This window comes from Cariama cristata, unplaced genomic scaffold, assembly GCF_000690535.1.
Source record: "Cariama cristata isolate BGI_N322 unplaced genomic scaffold, ASM69053v1 scaffold17279, whole genome shotgun sequence".
Lineage (NCBI taxonomy): Eukaryota > Metazoa > Chordata > Aves > Cariamiformes > Cariamidae > Cariama > Cariama cristata.
The window spans coordinates 35903-46967 of record NW_009635436.1 but is presented as its reverse complement, the minus strand read 5'-3'; the positions used below and the strand labels follow the sequence as shown (position 1 = coordinate 46967).

Sequence of the window (11065 nt, the reverse complement as noted above, 5' to 3'; positions counted from 1 at the left end):
AAAAGCAAGGAGTGCTGCAGGGAGGCGTGCTGCAGGCAGCCGTGTGGTCAGTTTTAGCACTTTCCTGACATGTCTTGCTGCAAACAAAAACATGTTAATAAACTTGATTGTTATTTGCTCTCCATCCTATCCCATGGTGTCAAATCAGGGTAGGATGTCTCAAATGAAATAATGATTTTATTTAGACATTTTAAAGACCAATGGTCAGCTCATGCATATTCCCGTTGAAGGATGGGGGAGGCAAATAATAGTAGCATATTTAAGAGATGAAATAATTTTAGGACATGTATAGTAATACAAACTACCATTAATTTACATAAATCGGCTCTCCATCTCGTGGGCATTAGTCAGGTGTTCGTGTGACTCGGGAAGTTTCCCCACCGCATGTTAATCCATAACCAACTATGTTTCAGGACCTCTTGTGTTCATTTAAGCATTAATCCAGTGGTTACCCCCAGCATCCCTATTGGTAACTGTGGTTTTGGCCTTTTGACTTTAATAGTGGGGCTGCAATTTCAGTTCTGCAAGTGAATTTCCGTTATGACCCAACCCGTGAGCACCATTGGCTAAAGTCGGGCTGCAGCCCCGATTTGTGTCATTCTGCAGGAAGACAGAGGCAGTTACAGGAGGCTGGATGGAAAGGGCTTGGCTTTACAAGCCTGACGGGTTAAAAACTAGAACTCTAAATTCCAGTGACTTCAGAGCTGATCTCTGCTTCCACCAAAGCCCTCCCTTGGGGCATCTCTCTTGTTTGCATTAAGGGACAGAGGTGTGTGCAGAGGTCCCTCCCCAGCACAAGCCTGGTGAGTAGGCTGTGGGAGCGAGGAGAGGGCTTGACCAGGACTGTATGCCTCGGTTAACTCTAATACAGATCAGTGCGTGTGAGCGAGAGAGACATGGACTAATGAGAATGCCTGCCTGTTTTCTTTTGGGGAAACAAAAAGCTGGCTTGCAGCTCGCTGACATTTCTATAGTCACGTTGCATTGGCAGGACAGGCAGCACCAGTAGTTCTTTTGGAAAGGCAGGACAAGGGGATCAAATGTGTTGTCCCCATCCCGGTCCCCCCACCCTTCCCCACCATGTGAAAGGAGCTCTTTGAGAGCAAGAGGAGAGCGAGTCAGTGCGGCTCTGCAGGGGGATATAAAGCCAGCTTTGTAGTAGCCCTCTCTAGGCTTTCAGTGCCCTGGACCGTGCAGCGCGACCTCACGCTGTTGCAGCCCTCCTTACCTGGGCAGCGCCAGGTCCTTCGTGCTTCAGCACACACATTTCATTGCTATGGTGACAGTCGTCTGTAACCTGCTGCTTTGCTGCTTCACTCGCTCTTCTCCTTGGTAAATTAACCTCCCAGGCCGTGGGAATGAGTGAGCCAGCTGCTGCTGTAGACCCTTGCAGGGTTGGTTTGTAATGCTTTGGTAGACACACAGTTATGCTCCCTGCAGACACACGCAGGCATGCACACAAGTTAAGAAGCAAACTCCATTTGTTAGATCTCTGGCAAGTTCAGACATGCCTTAAAGGGTTTATAATAAGAATAAATGAAGCGCTCACTCTCTTACTTTTCCCCTCCATGACCCACTTTTTGCAGATGAAGTTGGTGAGCCAACTAGGGCACTCCTTGGTAGAGAAGAAAAATCTCCACTTTGTTCTTCCTTGCAGTAAAATAATTCTTTTCTAAAATAACTCTTGCTGCTACTTGGCTGCAGGATTTGATCTCTAAATGCCCGATGAAGTGTTTCTGTGTGCCTAGTATCAGCATTTTGATTAAGAGACAACTGGCCACCTCTGCTGTGAAACCTAAGTTTTAAAAAGCTCTTCTAAATTGTGCCCGCTTTCTTAAAGAAAAAAAAAAAGTGACCACCTGGTTCTTCTTTATCTAGCAAAATCAGTGTCTTCACTGATTTAAGTTAGGGAGTGTTCTAGAATAGACATTACTTCCTGCCTGCATTGCTAATGAGCCTCTCTCTGTCACCAAACTCTTTTTTTACATACCCAAAAGCACCAATGTCTGCCAGAAATCTTTTGAAGGTTCCTGGAAGAATCTAATCGTCTTCAGATGGCTAGTTTGCTAAGGCTGGTAGAACTCGTCGTCCAATACTGTGTGAGCAAGTGGACTGGTTTTCATGGATGTGGGACTCTACCTGAACTTTGGCTGCTGATCTGAAGCATGCGTTAGCAGATCGAGACCCAGGCTGTATTATCTGAACAGTGCTCCCTTGTGACCTCAGTCTGGACTCTATTTCTGTGACTACATTCCTCTTTCTTCAACTGTAAATTTCTTCACGTTCAAACCACAAACAATAAAATTAGAAGCTCTCCAATGTGAAATATGCAGACACGCTCTGAACTCTGAGGTGTAGGGATCAACAGGACCTCTTTACACATTTACCTTAGCGCCATTCTGATTGGACATGGAATATATTTGGCCAACGATGCAGAATTAATAACTGCATGTTTCATCCACCGTGCCTTTTGCAGACCTCAAAGATATGAGAGCATTGAGCAGAAGAGATTGACACCGCTGTTTGTTTTACATGTGGGGAAGTGGAGGCAGAGAGACCTTAAGCAAGGCGCCAGGAACAGAACCCCAGTTCTGCTCCAGGGCTTAATCCGTGTGATTTCTGCTGAAATAGGCATTCTCTGCAAAAAAAGACTCAAGTCTTTATCAAATCACAGCTTGCATTTGGAGGGTGGCATTCTTGTCAACAAAAATAATTACCAGATCATTATTCCTTTTGTTTCCTAGATGTCGCCACGCTGCCATAGCGAAGTACTTTGGCGATGTCACCCCACCTTGTAACAAGTGCTGTGATTACTGCAAGAACCCGGGGGCAGTGAAAAGACAACTGGAGTCACTGGAGCGCTGCAGCAACAGCTGGAGCAAAACCTGCATTGGCCCTGCAGGTTCCTCCTGGGATAGCTATGACCCAGAGCTGTATGAAGGCGGGAGGAGAGGTTGCAGAGGTTTTAGCAGGTACGTACTTGGTAGCTCAAACTCAGCTCAGAGGAGCTATCAGAGAGAAGAGAGCATCTCCCAGCTGCAGGCCCAGCCACTCCTATTTTCAGCACATGTTTCTGTGTGGTGGTATTTTCCTGTAACTTCCTGGCAGCAGGAGCTGGAATTTCATTTTCCACACACTTTGGCAGCCTTGATCACATTCATGTCCCAGAGAGCCAAAAGCTGTTTTGACTGACCTAAGAGTTGCCCTGCAGAATGTAATCGGTTCGAGAAACTGGCCTGAAATCTTTTGAAAGCAGTAAGTTGGCTCAGCCCGTTCACAGTCACAAGGATCAAAAATGTTTAAACTGAGACCAGCGTGACAGCAAAGTATGACATGGTCCAGAGTTCGTTCCTGCCTTAGTAGGGCTGTCTGTGGGCCAGCAGGCTGGGGGGCCACTGGCAGGACGTAGTCATCACAGAGGATATAATGGAATGCCAGTGTCAGCTCCTTCTGCAGATTGGTAATTTTTAGTGTTTCCTTGTCAGGCTGACAGCAAAAGGAAGACGTGCAGGGAGAAACATGTTTAATTCTGTAAAATACTTGGCAGCGTGGAGATGACAACTGCTCTTCCTCCTTGTTCGCTGGCTGAGTTGCAGCAAGTGTGCAGCTCTGTCAGGATGCAATTTTGCTGCCTGCGCTGCCCGTGAAGCTCTGCCAGGGCGCACAGTGCTGTCAGCTGGCCTAGCCTTCTGCTTTACCTTAAACAGCTTGAGACTGGTAGCTTTGTTCTTCAGGCAGGTCCAGCTGAGTCAGAGGAAACTGGTGTGCTTTTGACCTAAGCCTATGTTTGATTTCAGGACCTGAGAAGACACGGCCAATGCTGTTGTACAGCACGCTGTTTGCTACTTGATTTATTGAACCTCTCCATGACTTGATTGTAGCTTTACCTTGGAAGTGGTAATAGTCAACAGCCTTAAAGCTCTGATTTGTGATACCTGTAAGTTTTGGCTGTGACAGCTGTGGAAGGCAGTAAACCCTTGGGCTACATCTGGTGAGAATCAGCCTGTGCATTTCAGTGTATTTAGTGATGGGAATTTCATTTAAACAACAGTCTCTGAACAGCTGAGACTGAGGAATGGATGCTTTGCCCCTTGTGCCATCTCTGCTCCAAGGGCAGTAGTGACTGACAGATGGGGTATGTGACACAAGGCAGCGACTTCTCAACCCCATGGGAGAATCTGGCAGAGCTTCTGAAATGGAGCCCTCCATTCTCAGAGCACTAGTTATGTGCTACTAGTTCATACTACTGCTTACTACTTCATGGGATTAACAAATCCCATGAATACCTCACTACTGTCCAGGTTGAGGGATGGTATGGAAACTAAAAGCTAAGACTTGTTCAGAAAGGATGTGAAATACATCATCTTTTGTAAATACTGGGATGTCCTGGGCTTTCCAAAGCCTGTCCTCCAGTTAATGCTGCAGCTACAGAGATGTTTGTTCCCCTTGTTTTCCTACCCTATCCAGGTATGATGAAGAAAGCAGTGGGAATGGGGACGAAGCTGATGAAGAGAGTCGGAAACGGGAATGGAACAACTTCTACAAAAAGCAGATGAGTCTGCGCAAAGTGAGTTGGTATCCCTTTGTAAGAGATTCACAGGTTGTTTGCTGTGAGCTTGTCTTACAGACATAAAGGCTTCCTGGCACTAATGAAAGTAAATTATTGCATCTTGCTGTTGCTTGTTCTGTGTTTTACTTTTTGTACCTATAATATGAAGAAGTACAGCTTATCCACGTACTGATTTCTCTGCAGTGCTAATCAAGAGGATCCTGTTGCTTTAATACCTCTGATATTAGTAAAAACAGATTTCCCCATTCAGCTTCTCTTGCATATTCCTATAGCAAAAGTGAACTTTTGGCTTTGATTCTCATTCTTTCTTTCCCCCATTTTGTTGCCTTTTCAGTACCTTTTTAACTTCAGCATTAATTTTCCCTGGAGCAGGGGTATAAAATGTGTCTTTTGTGCTTCTAGACCTGCATGTGTCTTGCAGAAATGGAAATGTTTGACTGATCTTTGTTTTCTTCCAGGGCAAAGAACCAGAAAAGGAAGATTTTGTTCCTCCAAGTAAATATCTTCTTTGATTTATAGCGGGTTTTCTTTGGGAGAAGAAAGTCTTGTATTTTGCAGCTGCATGTAATTTATATAGCAGCAACACTGGAGGTATCAGTCCCCAGGCACAGAGGTTAGGCTTTTGGCCGTGAAAGCTTGGCTGGAGGAGATGGATCAGAGCTTAGCTTTGGTTGGGGTGAAGATATGGAATGCATCTTTCTGAAAAACTTTTCCAAATAAGCAAGAGAGAAGGAAAACTCTGTTTAACCTGACTTTTGGGCTGTTTCTGCAGTGGTTATGCAGCTGTATTCAATTGGGTTATAAGGAAACTGCTGAAAAACTTTGCCATTTGTAACTGTGCTACTTGAGGCCCCTTACAGTTCTTAGACTACTGTAAAAGAATACCTGGTAGTTCATGTTACTTTATTCAGCCTCTTCCTTTTCAGTTGGTATTGCAGGGAGTGGAAAAGAGCTGAGTGTCCTAAGAGCTGGGATTCCTTGAAAAAGGGTTTCCTGAGATGGGGAGGGTTTGGAAAGCTGTTAGTCATAAACTAGCAAAGTAGACATTCTCATCCAGAGAGAAAAAAATCTCGCTTGGGCTTCTGCCTACTCTTTTGGAGTTTGTAGCTTCTCCAGGTAAAAGGGGTGACTGTAGTGGTCCTTGGGGTGACTGCAGGGAGGAGCATGCCAAGGAATACTGGACTGGTGCCCTCCCAGTGACAGTTCGAGATGTTCTCCATCAGCCTCAGCCCTGCTATGACACCTTTTCCAAATGCCTCTTCTGTGGTAGGTGCAGACTGTCCCTTGAAGGATGCCTTCAGCAGGAGAATCTCTAAGCTCACAGTGAAGGTAAGAAAGGCTGGTTAACACTCAAGTCTTGTTGACTTGCAAAGAACAACAAAGATTCTGCCTGCCCTGTTCTTACTCCTTCGGGGATGGAAGTCCACTGTGACTTCTGTAGAGCATGTCTGAGTATCCCGTGTTTCCTAGGGACGGGAACACTGCTTGAAGATGCTGGAAGAAGCTTTGAGCACCAATCAAGAGGTTCCAGCAGCAGGAGGAAAAGGGTATGAGATGAGAGAAAGGGGGTAGCGTATTGAGTCCCATAACACAGGGCCTACTCTTCCCTGAGCAACATTACCATTCTCAGGGAATGCCTTCTTAAGTTATGTGCTCCAAGGATGTAGTTTCACTTAACAGCGTCCTTGTAGCGATGTTCAGGAGCAGATAGGAGGATTCCTGTGTCCGATTCTGCTGAATCAGCTTGATCCTAGGACTCGCAATTCTTTCCTTCCCCACAAGATGGGGGTAGTGTACTTCTCAAACTGAGCAGCTGGACAAGAGGGCTCTGGTTTAAAACTGTTTTCACCAGCTTTTCCATTCTTCACCGACTCACTGCTGTGTCCCTTAGGACTTAATTGGAAGTATCGCTTATTCTTGCACGGGAGGGAGTGAATTCTGTACCTTCTGGGAGATGCTTGAGCATTAGTGTTCCCTTTGCAGATATAGAAGTGTGTCTTGTCAGAAATCACCCCAGCCTATATTACAGGTCAGATCCTCATGCCTGTGCTGTGGAGCTGGAGTACGAAGCTTTCCGAACCAGTAAAATGGCTAACTCATACAAGGCAACTGTACTGAAGAAGGTAGGGCCATACGTCTGCTGTTGTTCCCTTGAACGTGGTATGGCCTCAGCTCGAGGGGAATAGGGTAGGGTTTGTGTGGGAAAGATGAAGGAGAAGCTCTGCTTTGCCTTGGATGTCTTCCAAGTCTTTATTCTTGATTTTGTTTCCAAGAGGGTGCAGAATCACATTGGTTTCACATCTTTGTTGGCTTTACAGGCTCTGGAAACCTACGTACCAGTGCAAGCTTATCCAGATGTCTTCTAGGTCTAGCCATAAAGGGAATGGGATGTTCCTCAGACTGTTGCTGATGCTAGAGAAGCCTTGGTTTAGGTTAGCTGGTTGCCATAAGTCTCTCTGAAGATGTTTCTGTTCTTGAGATAAGTGTCTCTCCAGGGGAGACATTTGTTTTACCAGTATGGCTTTTGGTGTGTACAAGGGCAGGAACACATAAAGATTTCTGACCGCTGGAGAATATTTCTGTTCTCTTTTCAGGTAGCAGAAATCAACAAAGCCTCAAAACAAGGAGAGTTGTTCTCAGTCTTTGGGTCTGGAACTGGTGGCAAGAGCACCTTGGAAACAAAATCTGGGTCTCCAGCAGAAGAGGACTTCCTGCCTGCCTCCCAGGTTTACTCGGTGAGTGAGTACAGGTGGGATAGACAAGGAGGGAATGGTGTGCTTTTGTCTATCTGCTTTTTTATAATTTTATTTTAAGTCCTTTCTGTGGCCATAGCTGTATATTTCTATTGTAATTGCTTCCCCTGTCTGTCCTTCATTTTTTGGAGTGAGATCAACTAGCCATGCTGGTTCCTATTAGTGAATATAATCTATCTGCAGGCCATATGTTAAGTAATTTATTCTCATCTTGCTCTAACCAAGGATGCTGTCTCTTTCCTTACTGTGGGCCTGTGACTTTAACCTAATCCATTTCTCTGATGTCTCAGTTGATGGTTTATGATGATAAGTCAGGTTTAGAGCCTTCCCCAGCTTACGGCTGTACACACTGGTGTAATGTAGATGGACACTTAGCTCCTTTCAAGGTTCTGCACACAGAGCTTCCTTAATGCTCTCACATCCAAAATTTCTTCTCCTTCCTTTATCCCTAGTTCAAACCCAAGCGTGTGGGAGCAGGATTTCCAAAGAAATCCAGCTTGTTCCAGACTGCTTCAGAACTGCTGAAGATCCAGGAGGAGAGCAATGCAAAGCCTGTCAAAAAAGGAGGAGATTGTCCAAATAGGCAAGATGACAGCAACTGCAGTCTGGAACTGGACCTCAGAAACCCTGTTCTCCAGAAGAAAGAAGTAGCAACCAAAGCAAAGCGTGAGAGTGCTGGGGAAGTACTCCTTGCTGAAAAGAAGGGACAGCAACCAAGTCCAGACACAAAAGCTGTCCTTTGGGAGAGCCCTACTAAGAAGTCCAAACCTAGCAAGAAGCAGCAAATGCTCGCAGAAGCAGCTAAAAAAGAATCACAGGATATTTCCAAATTCTTTTCCTTCCCCAAAGGTGGGTCTAAAGCCAAAAATTGCAGCTCAGCAAAGGAAGATGTCTGTTCTGCAAGCACGCTACCTCAGGTTTCTTCTCAAAGAATGTGTCGAGAGAAACTCATACCTCAGGAAAACAAAGATGTCTCTGGAGAAGATGTGAGTGGACAGTCCCAGGCAGAGGATGAAGAACTGGGAGAGAGAGAAGTAACACTGACCGAGAGAGAGGAGAATTTTAAGACCCAGCAGGCTGCTGAATCTGAACTCTTTCAGGAAGAAATTGATGTAAAATCCAGGTAAAATCTTTACCTCTCTGCTCCCTGTGTCGCCCTGCTAATGAACTGCAGAGCCCCACCAGCCTTGTCCTGGAAACTGGGAATCTGTGTTAGATCTCTAGGCTGATGAGGGAGACTCTTGCTTTACCATGGAGAGTCTTATGGCCACTGAGTGAATGCAGTAGTATCTTCACTGTGGAATGATTAAAATTGGCCTTTTCTCCACTCTTCCCACTAGCGTTGCTGAAAATGTTGCAGAAACTGAGCTAACTGTTGTTGGGGAAGGTGAGAGTGGGAAACGACCAGGATCAGATGAGGTAAGACTTTAATGGATGCTAATTTCCTCATATTTCTTCTGCTCATCTTGTGCCAAGTTTCTCTCTGGGAGTGATGCTCCTGGTCTGAACTTCACCTGATGGTGTTATTTATCCGGGGAGGGTCCAGCTGCAATTGCAGCAGAGAGGAGAACCCTAGTTGCGTGGCACTCCTGGTGTCCCCCTGCCACCCACTGGGCCAGCAATTCGGACTGCAGTGGAACGCTTCCCCTCTACTCTGCTTTGTTTCCTCTTCTCTGCTGTACTTGTGACTGTACCCTCGCTGGTGACTTGCCTGGAAGGAGTCCCTCCACCCCCTCTAGATCTGTAAGTAACTATAATAAGTAAGCTGCTTTCTCAAGTCAAGGGAACAACCACCGGCCAATGATGCACAGGACCGCTCAGAAGCAAACAGTGCTCACAGCCTTCCTTGCCATTCAGTTTCTGGTTCTGCATTTGGCATCTGACACTGCCTGGTAGCTGTCTCTACTCAACCGTGCAGCCTTCTCCTTGCTCTTTCAAGTTGAACAGGAGTGTGGCACTCCTGTGGTTGGTTCTTCCCGAGGGGTGTATTCTCAACAGACATCCTGGGAAATCTTTTCCTGTATAGGATGCGGTCTAGCAATTAGCTGCCCTAATAAGACTGTAGGGTAATTCTAAATGTGTTACTCTTAAAGGGTTTTTCTCAAAGTCCCTTTGTGTGGGAAATAGTCTATTGTGCCTGCACAGCAAAATGGGTTACATAGATTCCAGCATGGTATTCACTATAGGGAGAGGCCTGCAGGGTGCTGCAAAGTTTCATATTCTCAGAAGACAGTGGCTGCTTGGAAGTGTAATGCTGCCACAGGAATTGATGGGTTTGGTTTTCTTCTGTCCCTTCTCCAGGATATGGAAAGTCCTGCAACAAAGCGCCTACGAACAGTGGCAAAATCTTCTATTCTGTCCCAGCCAGAAAGCAAAAGTGTTGGTCCAACAAAGAAGAAGGTGACATTTGATCCAAACTTATCACAGTGTGATAAAGAAGGAACCAGCAGGACCGTACAGCCAGTGACCAAAGGCATGTCCCTCAAAGAGACAGCAGACATCGTTGTCAAATATTTGACCCCATTCTACAAGGGTGGCAAATTTGCTTCCAAGGTAGGGCACAGCTCAAGACCCTCTTTAGCAGAAGGAGACTGCATCTCCCTAGTGATCTGGGGCTCTAAGGAGGGGAAGATGGTCTGGATACCACATTTCATTTCCAAGTCACATCTTGGTATGTGCTGTTTTAGTGACTCTAGGTGCAGCAACTCACCTCTCCCAAGAAAGGCTTTGTGTGTGATTTAGAGTGGTATCACGTTGGTTCCACACTTGTTTGTGATTGTTCATGTTTTCACACTAAACTCTGGCACGTTTTTAAGAACTTCCACCTGTGGAGTGGCAATAGATCAGGTTCAGTTCTGATGTAGTTTACATGATGTGTTCTGCAAGGCAGCATGTGCATGCATGTGTTTCTCCAGCACTACAGGGTCAGGTGTATTTACAGGTTTTCAACACTCCCGTAGTCTAAATCTGTGAATGGTTTGTGCTACAGCCAGCCTGTGCTAAGGGCAGGACAAATATGGAAACAGTCTGGTGAGGTAACTAATGTCTGCTTTCTGCTCTTTATCTTCCCCAATTCTGCAGGATCTGTTTAAGGGCTTTGCTCGGCACCTGTCTCACTTACTGACTGAAGAGCAGAACCCTGCCCGCAAGACTGGTGAGTTGGCAGCTGGGGAGAGCACCAAGAATCTTGGGTTCTTTTGATGCTAAATGGATTGATGTCTTCAGAGGGGGCAGAGGGCTTAAGTATTATCTCAAAGGTGGTGCTTCCTCTCTTGCAGTGAAGGAGGAAGCACAGAGACTCATCAAGGAGTTCTTCAAAACAAGGGTCAGGTGTGAGAGTGAGACAGACTGGCAGGAGCTGCAGAGCTCAGAACGCTGATCCTTGCAGCATGTTGGCTGTCTTCCTTCCTCCAGCAGTGCGACCAGGGGATCCTGAAGAATTCAGCCATGGTGGGCTTCATGAAATTGCAGATGTGAGCTTTCTTTTCCCACTGTGTTGTTGCTCACTTCTGTCCTTAGTGATGCGCACTTCCAGGAAACCCTTTTCTGTGAACTTGCGGAGAGTTTCTCCAGTAACTAGGGCGCTGAAGCCCTCTTGTCCCTCTTGCCGAGAGGTGTGAAGTCTGCATCTGCTGTGTAGGTTAGGGGCTGCTGCCTCAGATGTTCTGCAGCGACTCCAACCTCTACTCCCTGCAGCAGTCTGGGAAGGGCTCAAACTTTCCAACAGGGACTCTGCTTTGGG

At 46.1% G+C, this 11065-nt stretch overlaps 1 protein-coding gene across 1 annotated transcript; it reads left to right on the top strand.

Moving 5' to 3' along the window:
* Positions 1-2744: 2744 nt before the first annotated feature.
* On the top strand, positions 2745-10702 carry LOC104167326 (ATP-dependent DNA helicase Q5-like; the record flags this gene model as incomplete). The annotated part of the gene is made up of 12 exons (XM_009707554.1): positions 2745-2972; positions 4468-4567; positions 5029-5065; positions 5841-5899; positions 6041-6117; positions 6600-6693; positions 7165-7305; positions 7776-8446; positions 8664-8742; positions 9625-9876; positions 10405-10477; positions 10602-10702. Coding segments are annotated over 12 exons (1912 nt in total), but the record flags the coding sequence as incomplete, so codon positions are not given.
* Between the last annotated feature and the right edge of the window lie 363 nt (positions 10703-11065).